Source organism: Colletotrichum aenigma (assembly GCF_013390185.1).
Source record: "Colletotrichum aenigma strain Cg56 chromosome Unknown KSG_Cg56_contig04, whole genome shotgun sequence".
NCBI lineage: Eukaryota > Fungi > Ascomycota > Sordariomycetes > Glomerellales > Glomerellaceae > Colletotrichum > Colletotrichum aenigma.
The window spans coordinates 1,189,475-1,215,858 of NW_023500910.1; the positions used below are offsets into that span (position 1 = coordinate 1,189,475).

Here is a 26,384-nt window from a genome sequence, read left to right on the forward strand (position 1 = left end):
CAACCTCGCTCGTGCGTGAAACCACAAAAAGCCCAATGTTCCAACTCAGGAATTCAACATTACCTCTCCTCACTTTCAATCTTCTTTGTAGGTAAGAGTTCATAAACAAAGGCAATCATGTCCGACTACGCCCAACTCCCCCACACCCCCATCCTCGAAACCTCGCCCTTCCGCCTCTCCACGCCGCCGGAAGAGCTGCAAGAACTCCGCGACCTCGTCCGGCTGTCGAAGCTCGGGCCGAGGACGTACGAGAACTCGTCTGCGGGCGGGAAGTACGGGGTCGAGTATGAGTGGATGGCTCAGGCGAAGGAACGCTGGGCGGAGGGGTTTGACTGGTGAACATCACACCTTTGCGTCGTGTGTGAAACCTTCGTCTAAGAGTGCGAGTAGGACGGCTGTCGAGGCTCGTGTGAACGAGCACCCCAACTTCAAGGCCAAAGTCATCGACGACGACGGGGCTTCGTACTCCATCCACTTCATCGGTCTCTTTTCGCAAAAGAAGGATGCGATCCCGTTGATGTGCATCCACGGCTGGCCGGGTAAGCACTCACCATTTTCACAGTTTAACATCTCAACTAAGTATGCGCAGGTAGCTTTCTCGAATTCATCGGCTTCCTCTCAGCTTTGAAAGCCAAGTACACCCCCCAAGACCTCCCCTACCACGTCATCATCCCCTCCCTCCCAGGCTACGCCTTCTCCGACTCCCCGCCGGTAGACAGAGACTGGGTGCTGCAGGACTCTGCGCGGCTGCTGCACAAGCTCATGGTCGGGCTGGGGTTCGAGGGCGGGTACGCCGTGCAGGGCGGCGACATCGGGAGCTACACGGCGCGGATCATGGCGCGCACGTATGACTCTTGCAAGGTGCTTCATCGTGAGAAATTTCCCCTACCAAACTGTGATTGATGATCATCAGCTAACCAAAGGTGATGATGTAGTGAACTTTTGCGCCATGACATGTCCCGAGGAGGCAGCAGACACGCCGCTCGAAGAGTATGAGCGAGAAGCCCTTGAGAGGAGCGACAAGTTTGTCAAGTTTGGCACCGCGTATGTGATGGAGCATGCTACGAGGACGGCTACAATCGGGTTCGTGTTGTCGTCGAGTCCTCTAGCGCTGCTTGCTTGGTATTTTCACCCCCTTCATGTTGACAGACTCATTACTGATTAGCTGGGCAGGATTGGCGAGAAGTTCCTCACGTGGACGCACGAAACCCCCTCCATGGACGAGATACTCGCCTCCGTCACGCTGTACTGGCTCACCCAGACCTTTCCCCGCGGGATGTACCCGTATCGACAGGTACGTCATCCCCCAAAATGGTCGTGTTTTCAGTGTGGCTGACCCGTAGCAGGAAGTCATCGACGACACGCATGGGTCCATGACGGACGCGGAGTGTCGGCGGGTGATCAAGGACGGCGCGAAGCGGTACATGTTCCACCCCGACCCGAAGTATTACTGCGAGAAGCCGATGGGGTATTCGTGGTTCCCGTACGAGATTGTGCCGGTGCCGAAGGCGTGGGCGGCGACGACGGGGAATCTGGTCTGGTATCGGCCGCACGACAAGGTGCGTTTATGCATGTGGGCTTCCTGGACTTGAGGAACGGTTTGCTAACTGCGACAGGGTGGGCATTTTGCTGGTTATGAGCAGCCAGAGGCTCTGCTGGGTGACGTTGAAGACTTCTTGAAGCAGGTCTGGGTTTAGACAGCCGGGAGGCGGATGTGAGAGCGGTGGATTTCCCGGGGGAGTCTTGGGCTTGATAATGGAATATGCCTAGACAGTCACGTAGACAGGTAGACACTAAGCATTATGAATTATCGAAGAGTCCTTCATGCAAAGAAGACCGGCCTCTCCTTCTGGAAGGTCGAGCAGCGCAAGTCTTGGCATAAAATGAACCCAGGTATTCGGGAGCATCCACATGGTTGCGGCCCGACGTGAGGTGATGCGCTAAGCTGTGGATTGAAATCACGATGCGGTCACGGACCTTTGGTTTGCGGCAACGAAATGAGGGCATGGGGCGCGTGTGCAAGATCTATCTTTGTGCAGTGGACCGATGATGATCAGCGTCGCCTGCTCGTGCCGTCCAGCGATCGCCTCAGCATGAGACCGTGAGAGTGATGATCGAATGGAGAATCTGACGTCTGTTCATGCGAGCAGAGACATTTCTCTTACTTGACGAGCGGCAGACCGACGGCGGAAAAGGGTGATCAGACTGATAAGCGGCATGCATTCAAGCTTATTGAATAAGCAAACAAACATGCTTGAAAATAGTACGAAAAATTCGATAGCTTGTGCAGAGGCCCTGCGGTGGTTGACCCGACGGCAAACATTTAATGTCGGTTAATACCAAGTTTTCCCCGGCGTGGTCGACTCGGGGCAGTGATGGATGGAGCGGGGAGGTCGGGCGGGTGGCTCCAGGAAGAAACCCCTGCGAGCCCACAGGACGCAGTTCACTTCCCAGTGAGCCCACCGATGGCCGTGGCAGCGATGTAACGCCGAGTGCGAAGGTTCAGGAGGTTATCCGTAACCCTGAAGTGGCGGCGGGGCTTACACGAGATTTTCCCACAGTTTTTGCTGACGGGAATTGAGAGAAGACGGTTGATGTTGACGGTGGGAGGCGACACAACACGGATTTCCAGCGGCTGGCATTTGCACTGTTGTGGAGACAGGAATGGACGGGGGCCCAGATCGGTCGTGGTGTGCAGAATGCAGACTGATGCAGGACTAAAAAAGGTCGTGGAGCATTCCAGGCTTGATCGACGCGGAGGATGTTTGTGTCACCCGTCGAGTCGTGGATTGTGGTAGGCTGATGGCGAGAATAAAGCATTGCAGCTGGAGACCCGTCCCAACGGACCGAGACGGGCTGAGCCACAAAAGAAACGACAATGGCGTTTTGAACGGGCGAAGAATAATAAAATCTGGGGCGCGACGGTTGAAGAAAACAAAGGGGACGAAACGTTGGTGAAGAAGCGGGAAAAAAGAAAGGAACAAACTCGACAAAGAGGAGCCCAACGGTGGAAGGTGCAGCTGAAGCCTCAAGAGCACGCAACAACTGTTGGATAACGCCTGCCTCCCCTCGCAGGCGGAACTCGTGGGACAATGCAGCTAACGACTCGGTCGAGCCCACTCAAAGGGGAACAGCAGCCGGAGCAGAGGGCAGGAAGCAGCAGCCGTGTCCGGGGGGCGGACGGGGCCAGCAGGAAAGAACACATGGCCGAGCAAGGGAGCCGTCCAATGCCGTGGGCGGGATTGCACGAGAGCACTCCACATGATGTGGATACTTCGCAGGTAATGTGGATATGGGTGGAGATGCATTCATTCGACGCCACGGCCCAAAGGGGAAACGATGGGCAGGGACTGACAGGGAAGGAACAAGGCATGAACCAGTCCGTCGGGGGACCGTCCCAAGCGTGTCTTCCATCCCAGACCAACCAATGGGCGGCTGTGGCTTCCCTCCAGAAGGTGGGAAAGAGCCATGCAGAGCCATGCGCCTGCAGCTGTCGACTGGTCCAGAAACCCACCCACTTGTGGATGTGGACACTCAGTGTGCTGCGCTGATTTGGCTGTTGGTGCAGCAGGTGCAGGTGAGAGTCTCCATGTCACTTTGTTCCTTCCATTCCTTCTTACCTCAAGGTATGACGGGAAGTACCTACCTCAGGTACGGTGTTGTTGCTCTTGCTGCTTCTGCTACTGCTGCGGGAGCGAGTCGCCAACCTTGGAAACTGCAATTCACTTCCACTTCCACTGCTCCTACCTTCCGGAGTACCTTACGTTACCGCTGGCCGAATCCTTCTTTTTCGTCTTCTTCCCTCCCCCTCCTTTTCTTTGCATCTGCATCTGCATCTGCACCTGTCTGCACCTGCATCAACATCTTCCACCACTCACTCTCACCCAATCTTTTCCCGCTTCCTTTGTCATTCCTTGAAACCCCCCAACAGCCAAGCCGCCGTCAATCGTCCAGTCCACCCCGATTCAGTCGAGTCGACTACAGATACGGATACCTCATACACACAGACACACACAGATAGAGTCCGAGTTCCAGCCACTCGCTGCAAATACCTCACTCACCCTACCCTCGCTCAATACCACCACCAACCACCAGTCCACCACCCACCTCACGGTACCGTACCTTACCTTACGGATACCGCACCAAACCAGACCAGACCAACCAGGTGGTCCAGATTCAGTCCCGGTCAAGTCCAGTCCGGCCCATTCGCTCGCTCGTTCTCTCTGTCTTTTAATACATTACCACCTCGAGGCCTCGAAACCCGGTGTTTCGACCTCCTCTCGTCCCCTCCCTCTCTCTCCCACTCTCGCACTGCCCGCAACACAGACATCACCGTCTGCCACCCGCATCGTCCGTTCTCTCTCTCGACGAGTCTGAGCACCCGCCCCAATCAATTCCCGACGCGGCATCCCAACGCAAACGAACCAGGAAAAAGGGGGAGACACCCTGACCGGTTACTTCGCATCCATCAGAGACATCTGTGTCACAACCTTGCGACAGTCATTCCACGCATTCCACCCGCCGCGATAAGCTTTTCGTCCGATCAATTCGCCCTTCCTACTTTACCTCCTGCATCTGCCACCGACCACAGACTCCGTTCCTCCACCTCTGCCATCTGTTGTACTACACTGTCCTCACCAACACGCAATTGAGTTTGGACACTCCCGCCGTCAATCGCACCTTACCACCGCACGAACCTCAGGAAGGCACATTAATCCACCGCAAACACCACTGTTGCAGTCGCGACAGCACAAATAATTCAAAATGGCTCCCGGCATCATCGAACGCATCCAGCAGAAGATCGAGCTCTTCCGTCTCGAGCAGCGCTACACTCGTCGCCGCCATCGTCGATCCACCTTCATGTCCAACGCTGTCTACGTCGATGGCGAGTACGTCTATCAGACCCCCAACTCAACTGGTTCCTCCTCGTCCGGCAGCACCAGCAGCAAGGGCGTCAACGCCCTCCACCACGCAGAGCCCGTCTCTCCTACCGTCGCCCCGTCACAGACCGAGCCCAGCAAGAAGCGATTGAGCCGCTTCTCCTCCATGCCCGGCTTCGGCTCAGTCTCAAGCAAGCAGAGCCCGACCCAGGACTGGCGGACAAGCAACATTACTGTCGACGAGGTCAGGCGGTAGAAGCCCATTGCCGGAAAGCGTTGGACGAATGAAAATAAAAAGGTGGACGATACTCGGGTCAGGACGGCGACCCATGACACGGCGACATGACAACACTCGGGGCTAGTCTTCGAGGTGCGACGACATTGCTGGAAAAGCAATTGGCACATTGCTCTTACGACTCTCCTCGGTCACGTCTCTACAGCGGCGCATTGCAACTGCATTGGGGGTGCCTGTTCTTGATCTTATTTTTCTATGTTTGGGAAGACCTCAGTAGACCTCAGCGGTCGATGCCGCGTCGCATAACTGCACACGGCACCCCAAATCACCAGATGTCGCGACGACGACGACACTGGATCTTGCTTGTCTGGATACATTACACCGACTTGTAATTTTGACTATTGCTCGGGATACCCACCGGCATACCGGCGTTTAGCACGCATTTTTCTCTTGTACATATCCAAAAGGATTATATGATTACTTCCATCACACTCTTGCTTGCCTCTGTTTTTCGTGATGATTGCTGACGTTAATTGCAAGGGCGCACAGGGGATGTGCAGGAATGAGATTGAAATTGCAAACGCTGAAGCCGTTCCGTGTCTCAGACTTTTGGAGCCGTGTCGGCAATGATCGGCCTTGCGTTTGCTCAGCCACGCCGCCCACGCGACGTGTGCGGGCAGGCACCTTGAATGATCTTCCCGGATGCACCAGCGACACTTGGCAGTTTGACCTAATGTTTCCCGCAGGCGTGTGCCTCATGCAGACCCTTGCGGGGATGAGCAGTCCCAAGCTCCCGCAAGTGCTTGGGATGATGTTGGGTTAGCCTTGGTATTCTTTGACAGAGTCTTGTTCACATCAAGAACAGGGGTGCCCCGTCGAAGAGGACATCCCAAGACGTCGGCTCGTGGCCGTTTCTATGCGCTCGGCTCAACTTCTCCACGAGACGGGCACCGTCTATCATGCTGACCGTGCCCAGCTCTTCGCCGATGGACTGCATTCCCGAGCACAGGTACCCGGCGGCTTCGTCGTCGTGACGGACGAGCGCGGCTTGGATGCCGCCGACTACCATCGGCCAGATGACGAACTTGTGTAACAAACCGGCGCTGGTTGCGGGGGGAACTGATCTGTCTTGGATTTCCCGCCGTTGGGCTCTTTGGTCGAAGAGGATGCGAATAGAAAACATGAGTGCTTCATACGCTGCCGCCTCTCTAGAGACAAGGGATGACATTGACTCTTGGGAGGATGCGACAGCTCTCAGAGACGTCTCGCCTAGTCCCGCCAGGCTATTGATGGCGTACAGTACCGTGGCGTTCAGGAAGGCAGTCATCAGGGCTATCCACGCTGTCCTCGTCTCGACGTCTTCACTCAGTCGGCCGGGCGCCAGCCAGACGGTGGCATTGGTCGCGACTTCGGCAGCCCAGGCATCGGGCGACGCAGCGTCGAGGAACTCCAGTACTGCCAACAGGCCCTGCGTGCGCGATTCCGCCGACGGGAGCAGAAGATTCTCTGCGCGCAGCATGTTGATCTGGTTGATGGTCCTGGCCAGCCCGTTCGGCATAAGCGTCCACGGGTTGGCGATATCAACCATGCTCTCGTCAAAGATCATCGCGTAGGGTGCGTACCGCGAGAGAACTACCTTAGCTGACGCCTCCGTCAGACCGTTCGTCGATATGCCGAATATGTCCACGACGGCGACTTGTTGTAATACGCGGCAGAGGTCCGTACTCGCCTTGGCTAGCACTTCCATGCCGCCTTGCGCGGCTATCAAGCTCCATGCTCCGTGAATGTGAGCCTGCCACGGCGCGTATGCCGAGTATTGGATCTGTCCCCAGGTCAGCAAGGCGGCAGTGAAGAAGTACTTGGTGAATAAAACCTGTGATGAGAGCATCAACATGATGCCAAGCAAAATCTCCGGCCCCGCCCCGGCGCCGTTCTGGTCGGACTGGTGCTTCCCGAGTTCCTCACTCAGCGCCCTGATCGCGGCAGCTTGCGACGCGAAATGCACACTCTTAAAATCCCCCGCCGCTATGAGCTCCGAAATGTCCGACCCGTCGGGCGACGGGGCCGCCGACCGGACGGCCCCGGGGCTAACCCGAGACACGCCCGCCGGCTCCCTGCTGACGAACCTATGCAGTGCCGCTATCGAAATGTACGATTTGCGCACGTACTCCGCCAACTCCCCAATCTCACTCGGGGAAATCTGATACGGACTCCGCTCCGTCGCGTACGGCACCAAATCCGGAGCTACATGCAAATTATCTAGCATACCCATCAGCTCCGTCCCGGCGGGATGTGATCAAGGCAGGGAGGGAGGGGAGGGTCACCCACAATACTCAATCGCATCCGCCGCAATGCGCAACTCCACCTCGGACCGTACGCTCCGCGGCGCGCGGCACACGATGCCCATCACGCTCGCGCGCCCGAGGCCCGCCTTCTCGTGGGCGCCGTTCTCGCGCACGCGCACGATGCCGTGGGACGTGAGGAGGAGCGGGTTGCGCCAGGCGATGGGGCGGGTCGGGGCGTAGCCTGGGCAGGCGACGGAGGCGAGGGCGCATTTGCGGCAGGAGGGGAGGGAGGAGTCGCAGCGTAGACGGCGTTTGCGGCAGCGCCAGCATTGGGGGCCGAGACTCATTGTGAGGGACGCCACCGGAGTGTGATGAGGTGTGGCTGTGCGGGTGGGATGGGGATGAAACTTGGCTGAACAGATGAGAGGATGAAATGGGAGGGAGAGGGAGGAGAGTGAGGATTGCGGACGGGGTTGCGATGGCCGAGGCGGAGGGGGTGGAGGGGAAGCTTATCGGCAGTTGGGACGCGGGACGGCGATGTCGGCCCCCGATGGCCCGGGCGTGAGGTGTGGGGTTGCCAGTTTCCGGAAGTTTAGCGACTACGTTTGGATGACGGCTTGAGTCGCTAGAGAAGCTCGTGATGGGACTCCATGAGCCTCGATCAATTTCTGGAGTAATCTACATAGCAACCATTCTCATGATGATTGCCTCTCATGTGTAAGTCGAGAGGCTTCCTGCGAGAATGAAGTTGTATTTCATCTGATGTCTAAGGAAAATGTCACCCATCATCACCCGCACCCGTTAGCTGCCAAAGTAAGTGGGAATAAGTCCTGCCATCGGTCTTTCTTATCACTCTGAGCCACCAGACGCGGGTCTTGAATCTTGATGCGAAGTATGTTGTTCCATGCAGGCGCAATGTTAGATCTCACCATCGCGCTGCTTCTTCTCCCTCTTTCTTCTAGGTACAAGTCATTAATCACTGATCCAAGTCTGGGAAAAGAGTTCGGGCATACTCGCTGAGCTTCTTCGCCCCCGCAGCACCAGCCATAGCGCCTCCGATGGTGCTCAGGATACCCCCGCCGAGTAGATGTGCGGTCAGGCCGCCGGTCGTGGCGCCGATGATGCCGGCGCGGCTGGATTTGTCTTCTTGGATGGGTTGAGATGTTTGGGGAGTGGATTGGTAGGGAGGTGGATTGGAGAGTTGAGGGTGTTGATGGGGAGGTTGAGTGGAATGAGTAGTGGTGGTGGGTCGAGGGGGCTGCAGCGTTGTCAATGGTTCTTGTATTCTACCTAGTGGTAAAGGGGCTTGGGTTACAGACCTGGGGAGGAGATAACTGCTCCTTATTGGAGGCTGAGTTCTCGGACGTGGAATTGTTCATGTAGTTGTTGGTCGACATGATGTTATTGGAAGTGATGGTTTTGCGAATTAACTAAGCCGCGTTGAGGTCAAAGATTAATGGACTACACATATGCTGGAGGGACTTCATGTGAGAGATTGTAATCTTGACGAGATAGCGGGCTTTATAGGATTCTAGTCGTCTGCTAGGCAGCCATCTATGCAGTCATCGTCGTCATTTCTAGCTGGACAGAACACATAAGTAGCCGTTTCAGTCAACGCCGGACCATGATGACGTTGGAGGTGCTGAAGGATCTCGGGCCCGAGGGTCCGGGCCTTGATCCGGATCTCCCGGGGCCTTGGTAAGAGCAGATCATCGAAAAGAAACAAGGTCAACGCATCCGACATTCTGTGCAAGCACGCAATTTCATTGGTAAGAGGAGAGGTAAAGGGCGGTGCGAGGGACAAGCATCAGAGAACACTTAGGTACCTCGTAGAAGCCTTCAAAACTGTCCTCGGATGGCCAAGTAGTGCTGCCTCGGAGGCTGGTTATTCCCCTATCTGAAAATAATCATGACTTACAGGAAAAGGGAAAAAAAGACAATCTACGTACAACCGTGTTTCCGAATGCCTAGCACTCTTTGATTTCCATTCCCAAAGCCATATTACTGTTCCTTTTGAGTATTCCGCTCGGAATTTGTCATACCCTGGGCGGCATCTTCGGTCGTGATCTCCCAACCCGCAAGGTCCGCTTTCAGTTCCTTGCAATGTATTTTTAGCCAGTCTAAAATTTGAGAATAATTGTTGTTCTTAGATGCCCGCAACTTTGCATCGTCAATATAGTTGGTCTTGTTCCATAGCTCACATGTAGAGAGCTTCGTTACGTCGACATCACGACGAATAGCGAGAGCTTTGACAACTTCCAAGTTTCCAGCTTTTACCGCATGACATAGTGGGGTGGCACCGGTCTCTTCCTCCTGGTCTGGCAGGATTGAGGCTAAGTTCAAGACCAAACGTACTGCATTTGGTCCAGCATGGATCACCAGCCAATGCAACGGTATTTGGCCTTCTTCACCTGGCGTGTTGAAGTATTGATCTGGAAGCCGCGATAGAATCAAGCGAAAAATGTTCTCATTTTCGTTTGCGTGGGTTAGTGCAGTCCTCCAATTTTCGTCAGACGCCGTTAGGTCAACTCCAGGATAGTCGAGCAAGAACTGAACCACGTCGTATTTACCATGCTTTGCTGCTTGCATGAGGGGTGTCACGCCTGAAGCGTCTGTTGTGTTGACATAGTCCTCATCGTCGGAGTGAAGAGAAAGGATGTAATCGACCATGTGCTTGTGTCCATTCCTGGCTGCACTATGCAGCGGCAGGTAACCGTACCACTCTCCTATCGCCGATTCGGCCTCGTCGCACTTCAACAACTCGCGATAGCAATCGATGGAACCTATGGATGCAGCAGAGTGAAAAGCGCTGAAATTATCCAACGTTAGCAGCCATTCTCCGTTGGGATTGTCTTTTACGAGTGTCCGCACAATCCGGGGCTTGTTGCACAAGACTGCAACATGCAGCAGTGGCAGGTGTTGAAAGTCCTCTACGTCACCACCCGCCAAAGTAAGAAGATTGACACAATTACTGTCTGAATTCCACAATTCAGCGAATCTGGTGATGGGGAAGGGAGAGGTTTCGTTCCCAGGGTGCATAATGTAACCCCGAACCCAGATACGGATCAAGGGTTCAGTTAGAAGTTCCTGAGATATAACCAAGCTATAAGCAGGTTCAAGTTGAAGACCGTCGAATAGCCATTCAGGATAATGAAAAAGGCTGAAGCGTGCTGCCCATCCTGACCGCCCAGGTCCAAGCTGACTCAGGAGCCGGTCCAAACGCTTGAAGTCGCAAGACCCGCGATGTTGAATGTCGAGCCTGAGTTTCCGAATAAGATGGCGAATTTGTACGCCAATAGGCAATTCGGCCAACGATTCCTCGGATATCGGATCGTGTCTAGGGACTGCAAAGTCTTGTCCAATAGCCACATGGGCGTTTTCGTATAAAATTCGATCGGCCATCGTAAGACTTGCTGAGTGCCGACGACCCCGCAACAAACTTTGAACATCTGCCACAAGCTCCAGCATATATTTTCCTAGCATCGAAGCATCTGTAGAGGAGATGGTGGCGAGAACCTCGTCGTCAAATGCCAAATTTAGATTCTCGAGGTGGGAGTTTGCTTCAGCAATCAACGACCTCTCATGATTCAACAACTGAACGAATGTGACCAGATTCGTCCTTGGCAGTGTGAGTCGTGTGAACAGTTCTGTGCCTTTATCCCTGGAGAACTCACATGTCGGCGAAATCCCAGCTCTCTTGAACATCCTCAACCTGCGGCTCGGCAGATTCTTGGGCTAACTGAAATTCGAGACTAGGTCTTTCCGAGACTTGATATCCCCGGTGCGTTGGTTCCGACCGGGAAGAGATAATTGAAATTGGCGATACCTTCCTTCTTGCTCGTCGTTTGACTTCTGCAGGCGAGCATTCTAAGCCTTTGCTGGAACAGCGCTCGCATTTATTTGGCCAGACTCGAGGCTGTGGGCTGCACTGTGACAACATGTCAACACCAGCCCGAAGACATGGGTAAAGGTAAATGTCTGATAAGGTGGTAACCTACCTTCACTTTATCCTTGCGACATCTCGCACACTTTGAATTATCCAGCTTTGGCCTTGGATCTCGCTTACGCTTCGTCGACGCCGTCGGTTCTGTGATGGCTTGTTGTAGTCGCAACGCCTCGACCAACCGAGCCTGCTGCTCATGAGAGGGATGCGGTGGCACTTGAGGAAAGGTCCTATCAAGGACCTCAATAAGGCGGGTCAAGTCTTGCTCGGGCTGCGGGAGAGACATCGCAGATGGATATACGCTTGATATTGAAGGAGATAATGTCTTGGCAAACCGCCTCCCAAGAGTACGGGGCAGCTGAGATCGGCTTGAGTAAAATAGAAGTGCAGTCGAGATAATCCGGTTCCGTAGGTGAATACCAGATGATACAATTCTCTCTGGTCGTCACGTGCGAATAGAGGGAGGAGTGTGATAGCCTGATACTAGACAAAGAGTGACAGAGCTTGCAGTTGATACGAGTAAAAGACCAAGTAAGTGCGACGACCAAAGTGCGATGGTGTAGTGCGGGACCTGGACTAGAAATAATCTGCCTACGCAATCCAGAGCAGCAGGCCACCTTGTTCCGTTTGGAAGAGTTTGGGGCACACCGGGGGATGTCATTGGATATCGCACTTCACTCAAGTAATGTGCGACATGAGTGAGACCAACAATCGGCGCGTGGGCTACAGCAGCGTCTTACTGGCGAAAGAGGCGGTGTTCCATATAAGCCACATGCGGGATGCATGCTGGCGTATCACTCACCATAATTACAACCCCCCTGCTGGATATGCGATCGCATTTTCGTCGCACTTCGTCAGCTACCGGGCGACACTGACGTGTACCTAAGGTGTGCATACCTTGGGACCCAATTGCCAACCCAACTCTGCATCCCGCAAGCATCCTGCATCGCACTTATCGCACATCAACCCCTAGTTCCCCATAGAGCACGTCCCCTTGACTCTTGCCTGCCTGTTCTAGCATCCTGCAGTAGCCGACCTTGGCACGTTTATCATCGTGCATTTTCTGGCCGCCCCCCCTGTGGCGGGCAGCATGGGCTGAACCCATCGCGTCGAAAGATGAGCACGCATCGCACATCATCGCATCTATGCAGCTTCCAGGACAAACCCTCCTAGGCTGCCTGCCCCTGTTGCTGAGCCCCGTTTCCTGGAGAAGGCTGCGCGCTCGTCATCATTAAGACGGTTGACTCCAAGAATCGTGTAAACGGAGGATGGAGGCCAGGTTCTTGCAGATAGCCCATGCAGCTAGCCCGCCCCTTCCCGCCCACCGCTGCCTCTTCTGGGTCCCCTGACATGGAGGTAGGTGCAATTTCAAGTGCGATGAGCTTCTAATCGAGCAGATCCCTGCCACCCTTTGGAGAAAATTGGCGGCCCATGTGGCACGCAGTGACCGGGGAGAAAGGGACGCCCAAGTATCAATACTGATCTTCTCTGCGATTCTGTGAACATGATTGGCTTCGCAACTGGCATCGCACATCACACATGCGACCGCAGTATGTTGGGTCGCCCAGTCTCGGTGCGCCGTTGTCAATACTCGAGCTGAGGCCATCGCACTTCCATCGCACTGTCAGGTTCAACGATGTTTTTTCAAGCCCAGCCAGGGCCTACTGCGCCAACAGCTCCTCGATTAAATCAAGGTCCGAATGATTTAAGTATCTGAGGACCTCATTACTTGAGCAGCGTATTCTTGACCCTTTCTTTCACCATCAAGACATTCAACATTTGATTACATATCTACATTTCAAGTACAATGATTATCCCCACTGCCACCACCAGCCTTGCCCTAACCATGGTTCCAACCGCGACCTTCGGATCACAGTTCACTGGGACTGCCTCCGCATCATCGTTCGCCTCCCTCGGCATCAACGAGATCCTTACTATCGCCTTCGGAATCGTGGCATCGCTCACTGCAGTCATGGCCGTTATGATCGGCTGCATACAACTTAAGCGGGCTCGGTCACCTCGACCCGCTGGAGACCGTCGGGTCAACGCCGGCAACGTGGATGATATCGAGCTACGGCCCGTCCGGGGCAACGCTAGGGCAGCTTCAGCACCGCCCGCACCGGGCCGTACCTCAGAAGGGTCCACTCCTCCGGGAAGCAATCGGATGAAAAACGGGTGAGACCCCCTGCACAACTTTTTGTATTCCATGCATGCTGACTTGGGACAATTCACCAGAGCAACCATGTAATTCGACCCGGGCGCATCTGCATTTCGCACATCGAAAATACACAAGAATTGTTGCTTGGGAGCATAAATTCGCTGGCTACGTAAAAGATGGGATAGCTGGGTTTTGAGCAATCGCAAGGTCCTAGCAACCGGGCGCTGGGTGTTGGGCTAAAGTCACATTATGGCAGAGAGCATCGTGTTTAGATCAGAGGGTGCATCTTTATTGTGTAAGGATAGATTATCGGACTGGAGTCTTTGAATTCGAATCACTCATTGTGCTGCCAAAATTTGTCACACGTGTCGACGGTGTATTCGAACAGGAGTCGCCAGCGGAATTGAAGCCCGCACACGGTGAGATGAGCACAACAGACGACAAAATCCCCCACCGCAACACTTATCGACCTGAACCTGTTCGATTCCCTGTCAGACGCCACCAACCAGTGCGGAAGCCCTCTTCGCTCCGGCTTACCTGGGCCTCTCATTACTAATGTCAGCCATTCATCTCCTGTCGCTTGAATGCGCCCAGGCTGATTTCCGCCCCCGATTCCTTCGGATTACGGAATCTGAAATCCGGTCTCCCACACTGCCGCCAAGTGCACCAAAGTTCCGTGAGGCGTCGCCTGAGATCCCACTCTTTCCCATCACCAAACATGGAGAAACGACGAAGGGCACCTGGTCACGCAGCACCGTATGGACAGTCATGCACGAGCTGCGTCAAGTCAAAGTGCAAATGCATCTTGCGCGCTGATGGCGATGGATGTGAAAGGTTAGTGCGTGCATCAGCCCTTCATGGGATGAACACCCAGAGATGGGACAAAGTTGGCATCTTGGTAACACGGCGCACAGATGTCACCGTCTCAAAAAGGCGTGCCACCCTGGCGATTCGATCCGTCGGCAAGCCGCCGACAATACCCAAAGGGCAAACGCGCGAATTGCTGATCTCGAGGGCAAATTGTCGAGTCTCGTGTCACTACTGCAGGAGCGCAATGTTATCGACAGGAACGTATCGACGACGTCTGACACCCGAGCAGTCTATGATGAGCCGCATTTGAGAGAGGCAGATGAAAGCGACGGGCTAGATAACAACACAGCTCGCGACCTAAACTCCCAAGAACAGGACGATGAGCTCCAGTATACCGCCTCCGTGCTCTCACCTCCACTTACTGGATCTCCCGCTTCACAGATAGCGCCCACCCCTCTGACCGCGGTATCGGGACCATCGACCGGTGGAAGCGCTGAAGACTTCGAGCGCTTCCGGTGGCTGATGCTTCCGAATTTCCCCTTCATCTACTTTCCGTCCGACATGACATTAGAGAAGCTACAAAGACAACGCCCTTTTCTTTGTGAAGCAATCCGATGCGTAACCCCTCTGTCGGCAAGCGAGAAGCGGACGCGGGCACGTAAGCTAAAGCAAATTCTCGGCGAGATGATGTTTCGTGAAGAGAAAACCTCCAGCAAACACGCGTCTATGGACCTTCTCCTGGGGCTTTTGGTATACATCGCCTGGGGATGGCATCACGTTCTTTCAGGCTGTAGCTTGACAAGGCTGATGACTTTTGCCACGACTTTGGTCGGGGAAATGCGTTTGGACAAACCAGCAAGGGGACTGTCGTACCGAATGCAATTCTTCGCCCCAGGAATTCAACACGATGATAACGAGGAAAGCGAGATGACAACGACCCAGGTTCTGGAGTCTCAGCGTGCAGTTCTAGGTTGCTTCGCTCTTAGCTCTGCCGTATCAGCCTACTTCGGCGAGATGGAGCCGCTGAAATGGACGTCTCAGATGAACGCGGGTCTGGCCGCTCTGGAAGCTCATCAGGATTTATCTGACAAAGCTTTGGTTTTCCAAGTTCGTCTTCAACTGCTGGCCACCAGAAGCGCACAGTTCGACCCCCAGGCCTCAATGACTGGACTGCCATCAACGGCTGTCTTGGAGGGACAAATGTTTTTGTCACAGCTACAAGACATTAGGGCATCTATGGAGTCAGAAAATCTGCCTAAACGAGGTGATAATAGATCAAAGCCCCGTTCTCGGAGCAAACACTAACCATGAGCTTCAGGTGTACTCCAGGCTCACACACACTATACCGAACTCCGCATCCTCGAAGCAGGATCACAAATTAGACCCCACGAGCCTTCGGAGATGTGTCCTGGACCTTTAGCCAACATAGCAGCTCTCCCAAGCGATAACGTCTTTTGTCTTTGGAAAGCAGAACTCGCCGTTAACGCCTGCGCGAGGGCCCTCCTGTGTCTACCCGACTCCGCCTTTCTCGGCGTGTCGTTCATACAGTCAATCCAGTGGTCTCACCTCGCCAACTGTATTGCAATACTTTGCCATCTCGCCAAATCTTATCACCACCCTGGCGCGGATCCTGCTGTAGAGAGGGCCATCGGCGAGCTTCCCGGTGTTCTGGATCGCTTGGCTGATAGGTTGAGTGCTGTTGCTGCCGAAGCTGGGGAGAACGGACCAGATGATGTGCTTACACAACTCGCGGATGGGATGCACAAGTTTCGTTCTTCGATCGATGTGGATGCGGACAATTCTGGGGTAGAATCTGGGTCGGGTACTGCCACCTCAACGGTGCCATTCCGGAATCCTGGGGCGTGGTTGGGGCATATCTGGGATGATTTGAGTTCGTAAACGTAATATTTCTATATAATTAATGAGACTTCACTTTCTATAAAATTGAGAAAGTCAGAATCATTTACAGTTGATTGCGTAGGCAGTAGTGATTATTCAAGAAGGGCTCCAGACGTGGGTGGGCCTTGGCAGACCGGATTTCAGAATCCGGCCCGGATGACACTCGGTGAGATTTCACACCCGTTGTGCCCCTTTCGTCCCGCAACGCCTTACCGGGCAGACTCCAGGCCGAAATTCAGCTGATAAATGCAATAAGGAAGTAGAATTTGGACGAATGTCGCAGATTAGCGGAAATTCGAATCACTCGCCCGCAAATCCTGTCCGAGATAGCGCACTTATAAAGATGGCCTCCCGGCGGTCCGCATTTTGGCTTTACTATCCATCACAAGCTAAACATATCGCAAGAAGTCTTAGGCTAAAAGACTTATTTTTCCATAAAAATGGCCGTCTCATCTTCCGACTCAACCAGGCCACCGAAGGCTTCCGTTACTGATCAGCAACCGCTAGAAACTTTGACTGACACCTCTCAGCAACAATCGGATGCCGAGAAAAGTGGATTGGAGGGTCATGCGGGGCCTGAAGATGTACCAAACTATCCCAGCGGTATCAAGAGGGCCTTGATAATTCTCCCACTCACCATGGCCTACTTCCTCCTTTTTCTTGACCTAGCCATTGTTTCAACCGCGACCCCGGCGATCACCTCGCGCTTCAACTCCCTCATAGACGTGGGCTGGTACGGTGGCGCATACCAACTGGGGAGCTCTGCGCTACAGCCTTTGAGCGGCAAGATTTACCAGCACTTCTCTGCGAAGGTGAGACGTCCGAGGCCCTAGGGCGTACCCCATTCTGCGGACCATTAACAACGCTGCACAGTGGTCTTTTCTCGCCTTCTTTGCCATATTCGAAATTGGTTCGCTGATATGTGCGACTGCGACATCTTCATCCATGTTCATTGTCGGAAGGACTATAGCTGGTGCGGGATCCTCGGGTCTCGCTAATGGCGCCTTGACGATCATCTCCTGTATCATGCCCACTCGAGAACAAGCGAAGTTCTTGGGCCTCAACATGGGTATTGGTCAGCTTGGCCTGGCTTTGGGACCTGTGGTCGGCGGATTGTTCACGGAATATGTCTCATGGCGCTGGTGTACGTCGTACTGCAGTGACCTCGAACCCCTTACTTTGGAACAGTCTACAGACACTGACGCATTTGATCCAGGTTTCTACATCAATTTGCCGGTCGGCGTCCCAGTCTTTGGGCTCATCCTCCTGTTCCGTATTCCCGATGCCCAGCCTAAGCTCCCAATCCGACAAGTTCTCGGCACGGCGGTCAAATCCTTGGATCTCCCCGGCTTCATGCTCATCAGCCCGGCGGCCGTCATGTTTCTACTTGGACTACAATATGGAGGCAACCAGCATCCTTGGGACAGTTCGGTTGTCATTGGACTTCTTGTGGGCGCTGGAGTCACCTTCATCTTGTTTCTCGTCTGGGAGCACCGCCAGGGCGACGCGGCCATGGTGCCATTCGCTATGCTAAGGCATCGTATCATCTGGTCCGCAGCAGGAAACCTGTTCTTCCTGCTCTCAGCTATTCTTGTTGGCGATTTCTACCTTTCGATATACTTCCAGGCTATCATGAACGACTCGCCTTTCATGAGTGGAGTTCATTTATTGCCGACTACTCTTGGAATGGTCCTGTTTACCATGATTTCGGGTGTTATGAGTACGGTTCCAAAGTCTCAACTGTCAATAGTGCCGGGCTGACTTTTTGTCCTTAGTTGAAATGCTCGGCTACTACCTTCCTTGGGTAGTGAGCGGAAGTTCAATCACGGCCATCGGTTATGGGCTCTTATCGACTTTGAGTCCGACAACTCCTGCCGCGAAGTGGATCGGGTACCAAGTATTCTATGGGGTGGGAAGTGGTGCAATGGCATCGTCTGTAAGTCTGCTGACTCTACACGTCTTGATTGAATAATACTTACCATCTTGTGTGAAGGCTTATATTGCCGTCCAGAACCTCGTTCCGACCGCTCAGATCCCCGTCGCTATGGCCATCATCATCTTCACGCAGAACATCGGTGGAGCCATCACTCTTCTTGCCGCAAACTCCGTCTTCAGCAATTCTTTGAGAAAGGAACTACAGGAGCGGGTCGCCTTGATTGGCATGGAGCCGGATGTGATCATCAATGCTGGAGCTAGCTCCGTGCGCAAGCTCGCTTCGGGCGACCAACTCCGCCACACACTGCAGGCCTATAGTAACAGTGTTGACAAGGTCATGTATCTGGGCGTTGCCGTCAGTATCGCTACCTTTGCGTTTGCGTGGGGTCTTGGATGGAAGGACATTCGAGTTGAAAAGAAACTGAAGGCCATTAGGTCCGAGGCAGATGGAGAACAGTCACTGAAGAAGTAAGACGTGGAGGGTTCAGCATCTGCTACCCGTGTAACGACCCAACCGTCAAATTGTTACGAAGCTACTAGCAGACTGATAGAGTATACAAGCTCATTAAATGGAGCGGAATCGATCGACATTTACTGATCCTGAGGCGGAAAATAATCTCGACGGGGTATTACAATAGCCCCGGTAACGACGTAGCATTCGCAGGAAGACATGATTGGCGGTTATTGAGGCCCAATTGGGCGGAAATCGAAGTATCCTGGAGTAGCATTAAGGCGCAGTGGAGGCCCCATGGTAGGTGGAAAGCCTGGGACTGGAGGTCGCAGATATGGCGTAAAGTCGAAGCAATTCTTCGTACAGTGCCTAAACATGATGACTGGCTTGAACTTTGGCATAGCATCGAGTTCGGCCATAACCCACGGATGACTCTTGTTCCAATGTCGGCCTTTCAAGTTGATCCTGGCAGGGTCGAAGATTTCCACATCTGCTGGCGGCTCCCAGAGCAGCTGCTTCGGACCTTGTATGCGGGCCCAACTCTCGGTGTACCTGTAAAATAGCCAAAGATCGCAGACATCTTCGCGCCATGTATGCACTTGATGCTCGAACGCATCTCTGTTCAATATCTCGCGGAACAAGATCTCAGATTCACCGTCCCCGACGCCATGTCCGATAAATGGCAGCCCATCCTCCCATAGGCGGTGCATCCTTTGCAAAGTTTTGTGATCGAAGGGACTCACCAGCCTTATTGGACTGTGGAATAGATGTTTTCCGTCGACCAGTTGGGCTGGAGCGTGTATGTTGAAGCTCATTAAGCAGACAAAACATTCTTTGAGAGACCCCAACAGCTGTAAATTTTGGACCCATCTCTGGCGAAGAAAAGGTTTTCCATGGTAGTCGCGCTCTAGGCCGTTGAAGAAGGTCTCCAACAACAAGAGCTCGTTCGTGATCGAGACACTCTTTGCGAATTGAGCGCAGGCTTTCAGAGAGGGTACCGGGCTTGGCTCGTCCTCGATGGCAGTTACCGAGTCATATTTTAGGTCCCAATTCAGGTGAACGATATCTTGATGTTGAAACCATTGTCCTGTGATCTTGTTGAAGGTGTCGTTGGCCTGAGTGGGGTGAAGCCTTTTATCCAGATAGCACCCGTTCTCCTGGACGACCTGGCGGGCTTCTCGGCACACCCTACCGACCGCTGGTGGCCCGCCATTGCGGCGCGAAGCATTGCGCATGTCACATAACCGCTGATTTGACAGCCAATGTGACAGGCTTTGTTGGCGTGTTGAGTACGGCGCGTCGAGTTCCGTGACATGGTCGGCGGGAATTGAGAACTGCCAAATCTTGAGGCGCAGCTCTGGAGGTAGCTGTTGGAAAACGGTGAACTGGGTCGCCATCCTGAAAAAAGAAGTGAGGGAATGGCACAAATTATTGATGGTTGATTGATAATCCGGTCTGAAATAAAATCTGAAGATGCTTTCAATTGTAGTCCGAGGAGACGGGAAATCGTATTGATATAATTTCCACCAGTCCTTAGGGTAGGAGAGGGTGTACTTGAAAGCGCTTGGACATTCGCGGCATGAGAAATGGCCTCGACCAGGGTACCTGTCAGTTTGACAAGGGTTCCATGGTTGCCTGGGCCGGTGGATACAGCATACCGCTCCACTCATTTGGCCTGGCCACGTTCTTTTGATCACAGGCCCCTCGTCATTTCCATCGTCTCACGCTGGGAGGTTGACTTAGAGGGAAGAATAAGAAATGCAGTGCTGACGTTTTCAGAAAGCACACTAAGAGATACACTTAAAGCACAAGAGGAAGATCTGCTGTGGTTGTGGGTTGTGCACCTCCATGATTCGATTTTACTTGGCCAAAAACACCAACTAGCTACTACTTAAAAATACATGAGAGTTAAGGAATTGAAAGAGCTGTATACATAATATGTTGTGGCTGATTTTGACAAAAGAGCAAAATGAGCCCTTATGCTGGACAATAGTTTGCCAACGTGGTCTTCGAATTGCTCTGCAGCCTGTCAAGCTGCTGAATTACACTGTAGTAGATGAGAGGTTCTTGTCAGTCTTCAGCAAATAAATTTAGAAATATTGCGGTATGTTCACCGAAAACAACTTACCTCGTATGACTTGCAGATTGGGCGCTCTTTGAAGTATCCACGAGATGGATATACGAGGCGCCGTTCATCCCGCTGTTCGGGAGAATCTGTACCGGGTCCAGCTCCGTCCACGTGGTTTTTCCATCAACTGATGAAGTGACGGTCTTAGTGAATGGCGTGTGGCCAGCCTGAGTGAAGCCGTTCTTAACGTTACTCAGCTCCTTGTCCCACTCGTCGGCCTCACGCATCTCTTTGTGACCCTCGACAGAAGTCACGAAACCTTTCCACATGTCCGAGGTGCCATCCCACGCATCAATGTCGACGTTCGTGTGTTGCAGAATTATTTGGCGAAGATAAACAATGTTTGCATCCAGAGACTTGATCATATCGTCAAATCTGTAGTTCGCTTTGGGGTCGGTGTACTTCGCTGGGAAGAGCTTGGTGGGGGCCTGTTGCACTGAATAGACCTTCTCTCCCAGGTTGGCCTGAATTGCCTGAACAGCCTTGAGGGGATCAGGCAGATCTCCTAAACCTCGACCGTCGACAGTCCTGTCATTAAGTATCAGTCGCAAGCAATTGAAAATGTACACGGAAGAACGAATGTCTATCAACGTACCCAATCGTCCACTGAGTGACCGGATAGTTCTTTGACGTCCTTTGCACATATTGAGCAAATTCATCAAAGGAGCAGTAGGTGCCGCTGCTTGATATACACGGAGCGAAGGCTTGCACACCGAGGCCAACGACAGCAACATGTAGCCGATACGTGTAGTACCACATCACCATTTGCCATGGACTGGCCCTGGTCGACGCGCAAACCTCCGCAGCCAAGTGAAGGAGAGCCCAGAAAACGACGGAGAGCTTCATGATGAGAATTGACCGCGCCACTTTCGTCCACCTTGGGGAGGTCAGCATGAAGACAATTTGGGCGCAAAGGTCTCGCTTACGAAGAAGAAGATATTGAACCGATTTGGTTGAGAAATTACACGCTGACACGAAGATGAACAAAGTATTAGAGCACATCATGCAATATTCCAACGAGGGGGCCAGGAAGTAGATAACCTCTTCTCTTGACTCCATTTTCCCAGCTGAAAAATTCTATTCTGCTACTGAGAAGCTGCTAAGCCCATTGCAATTTTGCGGTCCGGACGCTTGTAGGATTCAACTACTGTTCTCGCCCACACTCCATCCCAGGGACCGATGCAACTTTCGCTATCACACGATATCACGGTAAGGATCGCGGCGTTATTGTGGATAGAACTTTGGTAAAATCTGGATGCCTAGAGAGAGCCCGATCCTTTCTCAATATCTGAAGTTCTCACCAGAAAATGTTTTTCAGCTTCATTCATCCTGATGGTAGGGGTCAAGTCGGCTAAATCGGCAAAGAGCTAGATAGCCCAACATCTTCTCATTTCCACCCGGACTTCAGAATTCGGCTGCCTGGCTTCGCATGCCAATGCCTAGATTTTATTGCCGCATCCAACGTTGCCCTCCGGTGGCGTTCGGGGCGTTCCGTCGCATTTTGGAACTTTGGTGAAGAAATTGGTCGGGGATATCAGCGCTTGGAAGAAAAGGGACGACGCACCGGATGAAAGTGGATCTTGGAACGCTAAGCTTTTGATATCGAGGACCCTGCGATCAGGTGGGGGCATTCCGACTTAGCACACATGAACAAGCTCATGACAGGGCTAAGCGATATCATTTGGCACTTGAGGGATTGCGGCAGGGGCCGCAGGACAGTAAGGCAGCCGTTGAAACGTTCTGGACCTGCAGCAGGCTGCCAAGTCGGTTCGAATCGAGCTCCTTCGACCCACGTGGGGAGTCACATCCTTGACATCCATGTGGTGAGAGCAGATGGAATGGGTTGAGGCGTCAGTATGGTAATACCTGAGAGACGGCTTCACTTCCCCTCTCACTGCGCGCTACGTAGTCAAAAGCTACACATGCCCTCGCCAAAATATTCGTCTCAAAGCACCCTCATTCAATCTTTACCACAGTGTCATTCTCTTGATATCCTGACTTTCCTTCATCATGAAGATCTCTTTTTCTTCCGCAGCAGCGTTGCTGCTAAGCATGTCTCGACATGTGCAAGCGAAAGCAGTCTTTGCCCATTTCATGGTAAGTTTTCGAAAAGCTTCTTCATGGCAAAAGACACAACCATGTTTGCGATGCTGACAACGATAAAAGGTTGACAACACCGAGAACTACAGCACCTCTTGGTGGAAGTCTGACATGGTCGAGGCAGCTACTGCCGGAATTGATGCTTTTGCTCTGAACATTGCAGCTGGATCAAACATTACCGATGCTCAGCTTCCCAACGCCTTTGATGCAGCCGCATCGGCTGGGTTCAAACTCTTCTTCTCCTTTGACTACGCTGGCAACGGCGCGTGGGACAAAGCCGACGTCGTGGCTTTGCTGAACAAGTATGCGCGCCACAGCGCCTACTTCCAACACTCAGACTCGACGCCTCTTGTGAGCACGTTTGAGGGCCCTGACAATGCTGCTGATTGGGTCGATATCAAGGGATCCGTTGGTTGCTTCCTCATCCCCGACTGGAGTTCTCTCGGCGCGAAGCCAGCGGTAGCACTGGAGGTAAGCCGGCATCCAGTTAGGGAGGCAAATGTTCTGGCGCTGACTCAAAGTAGAATGGCGTTGCAGATGGTTTGTTCAACTGGTCTCCTTGGTCTTGGGGAGGCGAGTCCATGGACACATACACCGATGCTTCCTACACCCAGTACCTCGATGGCAAGCCTTACATGATGGGTGCATCCCCTTGGTTCTACACGAACCTCCCTGGGTACAGCAAGAACTGGATGTGGCCGGATCACACCATGAAGCTTTGGGGTGATCGCTGGACGCAGATCATGTTTTTGCAGCCTGAGTATGTTGAGATCATCAGCTGGAATGATTTCGGAGAGGTGAGAGGTCTGATACTTCGAAACGCAGGGCACTCACTAACCTCATCCAAGTCTCATTACATCGGCGATATCATCGATACACCTCCCTACCTAAGCAACGGCTACGCTGCTTTTGACTACATCACTGGGATGAAGCATTATCCCCTGAGATGGCCTCTTCAGGTCTGGGCCGAACAGTACAAGACTGGAAAAGCCACCGTCAAGGAGGAGAGTTTGGTCCTAGAATATCGTGAGTATTTACGCACACTCATCGATAGTGCCGCGGGCTAACCATCTATCAGTCCTCCACTCCACTGACGGCTGCAGCGATGGTGGTACGCCTGTCAACACCGCGACTCAGCTCCAGTATGAGTACTCTGCAGGTGATGTCCTCGGTGATGGCAAGTACATCGGGTACTATGCCGTCCTCGCATCTCCCGGAAACATTAGCATTTCCGTGGGCGGCAAGAACGTGGCCGGATCCTGGGCATCTGAGCCCGCCGGTGGTGTTGGCGTCTACTACGGATCGGTCTATGTCGAGGATGGCGCATCTGGAACTGTCGCTGCATCAATAATTCGCGACGACCAGACTGCCTTTGCTATCACCTCTGACAAGGACATCGGCGGCTGCGATGCCGACGGCAATGCCAACTTCAATCCTTATGTCTACGGTGACTTCTCCACCAAGGCGGTCTCGGCGACGGAGACTGCACACGACATCTCGGACCTGGTCTGCACGGCGGGTACCGGAGCCGAAGGCTTTGCTGGGATTTGCGCCATCGTGTGCAAGTATGGATATTGCCCGTCCAGCTCCTGCACCTGCACCAATATGGGACTTCAGAATGAGGAGCCAAAGATTACTGGAGATGAGGGCCACGCTTTGAGTGATCCCAACTACGAGGGCCTCTGCAGTTGGGTCTACAACCATGGGTATACGACACAGTTTACTAAGTACTGCACGACGGAGAAGAAGGACCTCAGTGCACCCATCGTTTCGCCATTCCTGCACAAAGCTTGCACGTCTGGTCAAGCTGGCTCAGATGATTCCACTCAGGATCTTTGCGCTTGGGCGTGCGCATATGGATATTGTATGTTCTTTCTCGACTGTCTGTCTGTCGCTGGTCATGAAACTGATATAAACTTCTTCAGGCCCGAACGCAGTTTGCCGATGCACCGGAACCGGAACGTTGCTCTCCTTGGACGACGCTTCCGTCCCAAGTGAGGGCGATGTCGACTACACTGTCACTTTGGCCGATGACTCTAGCATGTTCCTGGAAGCTGTTTGTAACTTTGCCTGCGACTATGGGCTGTGCATCTGCTACACTGGCTCCGACGACGAAGATGGAAGCGCCGAGCCTCCATGTGACTACTCCCTCACCTTCGACTCTCTTGAAGCTCTGGCCGCCGCAGCCGATGCTTACGAGCCCTACTGTGCCGGGATGTACGCTTTGGGTGTCTTATCGAACAACCATACCGCAACACTCTCCGAATTCAACGATGCCAACAACAACTATGACAGTCTCTTTGGCTACTACGTCAAGTATGTCAAGGGTCTGGTTGCGCCCAGTATCTGGAGTTTCATGAAGTCTGATGGCTACACCTACTTCACTTGCAACTTCAAGGGCGGTACCAGCGCTTTCGACTGCCCCAACCCGAGCACACTCACCGGCGACTCGTACACCACAAATGTCGAGATCGAGTGGACTCTCACCAACGAAACGGGCTTCCACGCGGTACTGGGCACAACTTACGGCGTTGAGCCGGGCTGGGTCAAGTTTGCTGAGCAAGATATCACGCCTTACTGCGCGCCGCAGACGGTTCAGGGTCAGCCGATTGACACGTGCCATGCCAAACTCGTCAAGATGTACAACTTCCCCCAACAAGCGGATGATATTACGGTGTCGAACCCCAAGGATCTCTTCACGGAGGCTGGAGCCAACCTCACGGCTTTGCCTACCAGTATCGATGCAACTCTCACAGACCTCATGCTTGGACAGTGGGGCGGTTCGATCAAGGACGTGGTCGATGTCTACACCATGCCTGTTGCCCTTGCATTCCAGGCCGTGAAGGCGATGGAACAAGTCAAATCCATCGGCGAAACGGAGAAGGAAGAGGAACAGAAGAACTTGATCCTTCTCATCGTCACCGTCGTTCTGGCTGTCGTTCCATTCGTCGGCGAGGAGCTCGCTGGAGCAGCTGGCCTAGCAGCGTTGGCCAGAGCCATTGCCATCGCGGGCGAAGCAGGAAATGCCGCATTCGACATCTACAGCATGGTAGATGACCGTTCCAGCATCGGATATACGATCTTCGGTACTCTGTTTGGGGCCGCGGGAATAGCCAGCTCATTCAGAAATGCAGACCATTTCAGCTCTGCAGGAGAGGCACGAAGGGCGATGGGCGAGGCGAAGGTTGCGCAGATGGGAGACACCTTCAAGGGGTATTCGGAGTTGACGCAGAAGATTGTCAAGTCGTGTAAACTCTAGCTTCCCGCCCAGGGGAAACTTTTCTTTGTATTCGCATTCCGCCAGACTTCCTTCCCCATTCGTTCAATAGGTAGTTGTTAAAAAGGGGGTCGTTGCACCTCGGGACCCCATCCATTGATGAATGTCAGGGCTTTGATGCCAAAAATGGGCGATAAAAATTGTGTCAATCGGTCAGATCCACCTGAAGAGTAATACGACGTATTCGGTAAAAATTCGGCGGGCGCAAAGTCGTAGTTAGTTCTGTAGATCATCGTTCGTGTGTATCGTCGTTGGGCGTTCGGAACTGAACAAATATTGTCAC

General features: G+C 53.3%; 9 protein-coding genes across 9 annotated transcripts; 5 read left to right on the forward strand and 4 right to left on the reverse strand.

Moving 5' to 3' along the window:
- Positions 1–117: 117 nt before the first annotated feature.
- epoA-4 (putative epoxide hydrolase) lies at positions 118–1,697 on the forward strand (the record flags this gene model as incomplete). Its single annotated transcript, XM_037321472.1, has 7 exons — positions 118–335; positions 391–539; positions 590–871; positions 936–1,044; positions 1,174–1,294; positions 1,347–1,559; positions 1,617–1,697. The coding sequence occupies 7 exons, from the start codon at positions 118–120 to the stop codon at positions 1,695–1,697; spliced, it is 1,173 nt and encodes a 390-aa protein (XP_037179666.1).
- A 3,067-nt stretch (positions 1,698–4,764) lies between these two features.
- Positions 4,765–5,136, forward strand: CGCA056_v006222 (uncharacterized protein; the record flags this gene model as incomplete). The annotated part of the gene is made up of 1 exon (XM_037321473.1): positions 4,765–5,136. The coding sequence occupies one exon, from the start codon at positions 4,765–4,767 to the stop codon at positions 5,134–5,136; it is 372 nt and encodes a 123-aa protein (XP_037179669.1).
- Positions 5,137–5,965: 829 nt separating this feature from the next.
- Positions 5,966–7,747, reverse strand: CGCA056_v006223 (uncharacterized protein; the record flags this gene model as incomplete). Its single annotated transcript, XM_037321474.1, has 2 exons — positions 5,966–7,374; positions 7,444–7,747. The coding sequence occupies 2 exons, from the start codon at positions 7,745–7,747 to the stop codon at positions 5,966–5,968; spliced, it is 1,713 nt and encodes a 570-aa protein (XP_037179668.1).
- A 629-nt stretch (positions 7,748–8,376) lies between these two features.
- On the reverse strand, positions 8,377–8,797 carry CGCA056_v006224 (uncharacterized protein; the record flags this gene model as incomplete). Its single annotated transcript, XM_037321475.1, has 2 exons — positions 8,377–8,658; positions 8,720–8,797. 2 exons carry the CDS (start codon positions 8,795–8,797, stop codon positions 8,377–8,379), a joined length of 360 nt encoding a protein of 119 aa, XP_037178903.1.
- Positions 8,798–14,377: 5,580 nt separating this feature from the next.
- On the forward strand, positions 14,378–16,210 carry CGCA056_v006225 (uncharacterized protein; the record flags this gene model as incomplete). Its single annotated transcript, XM_037321476.1, has 2 exons — positions 14,378–15,575; positions 15,630–16,210. The coding sequence occupies 2 exons, from the start codon at positions 14,378–14,380 to the stop codon at positions 16,208–16,210; spliced, it is 1,779 nt and encodes a 592-aa protein (XP_037178900.1).
- A 440-nt stretch (positions 16,211–16,650) lies between these two features.
- On the forward strand, positions 16,651–18,617 carry afoB (Efflux pump afoB; the record flags this gene model as incomplete). The annotated part of the gene is made up of 5 exons (XM_037321477.1): positions 16,651–17,022; positions 17,084–17,354; positions 17,427–17,930; positions 17,986–18,146; positions 18,204–18,617. The coding sequence occupies 5 exons, from the start codon at positions 16,651–16,653 to the stop codon at positions 18,615–18,617; spliced, it is 1,722 nt and encodes a 573-aa protein (XP_037179665.1).
- A 209-nt stretch (positions 18,618–18,826) lies between these two features.
- On the reverse strand, positions 18,827–19,993 carry CGCA056_v006227 (uncharacterized protein; the record flags this gene model as incomplete). The annotated part of the gene is made up of 1 exon (XM_037321478.1): positions 18,827–19,993. The coding sequence occupies one exon, from the start codon at positions 19,991–19,993 to the stop codon at positions 18,827–18,829; it is 1,167 nt and encodes a 388-aa protein (XP_037179664.1).
- A 580-nt stretch (positions 19,994–20,573) lies between these two features.
- On the reverse strand, positions 20,574–21,570 carry CGCA056_v006228 (uncharacterized protein; the record flags this gene model as incomplete). The annotated part of the gene is made up of 3 exons (XM_037321479.1): positions 20,574–20,643; positions 20,725–21,252; positions 21,320–21,570. The coding sequence occupies 3 exons, from the start codon at positions 21,568–21,570 to the stop codon at positions 20,574–20,576; spliced, it is 849 nt and encodes a 282-aa protein (XP_037179142.1).
- A 1,206-nt stretch (positions 21,571–22,776) lies between these two features.
- Positions 22,777–26,083, forward strand: Mutanase (the record flags this gene model as incomplete). Its single annotated transcript, XM_037321480.1, has 6 exons — positions 22,777–22,821; positions 22,891–23,295; positions 23,349–23,621; positions 23,673–23,850; positions 23,903–24,688; positions 24,750–26,083. The coding sequence occupies 6 exons, from the start codon at positions 22,777–22,779 to the stop codon at positions 26,081–26,083; spliced, it is 3,021 nt and encodes a 1,006-aa protein (XP_037179141.1).
- Between the last annotated feature and the right edge of the window lie 301 nt (positions 26,084–26,384).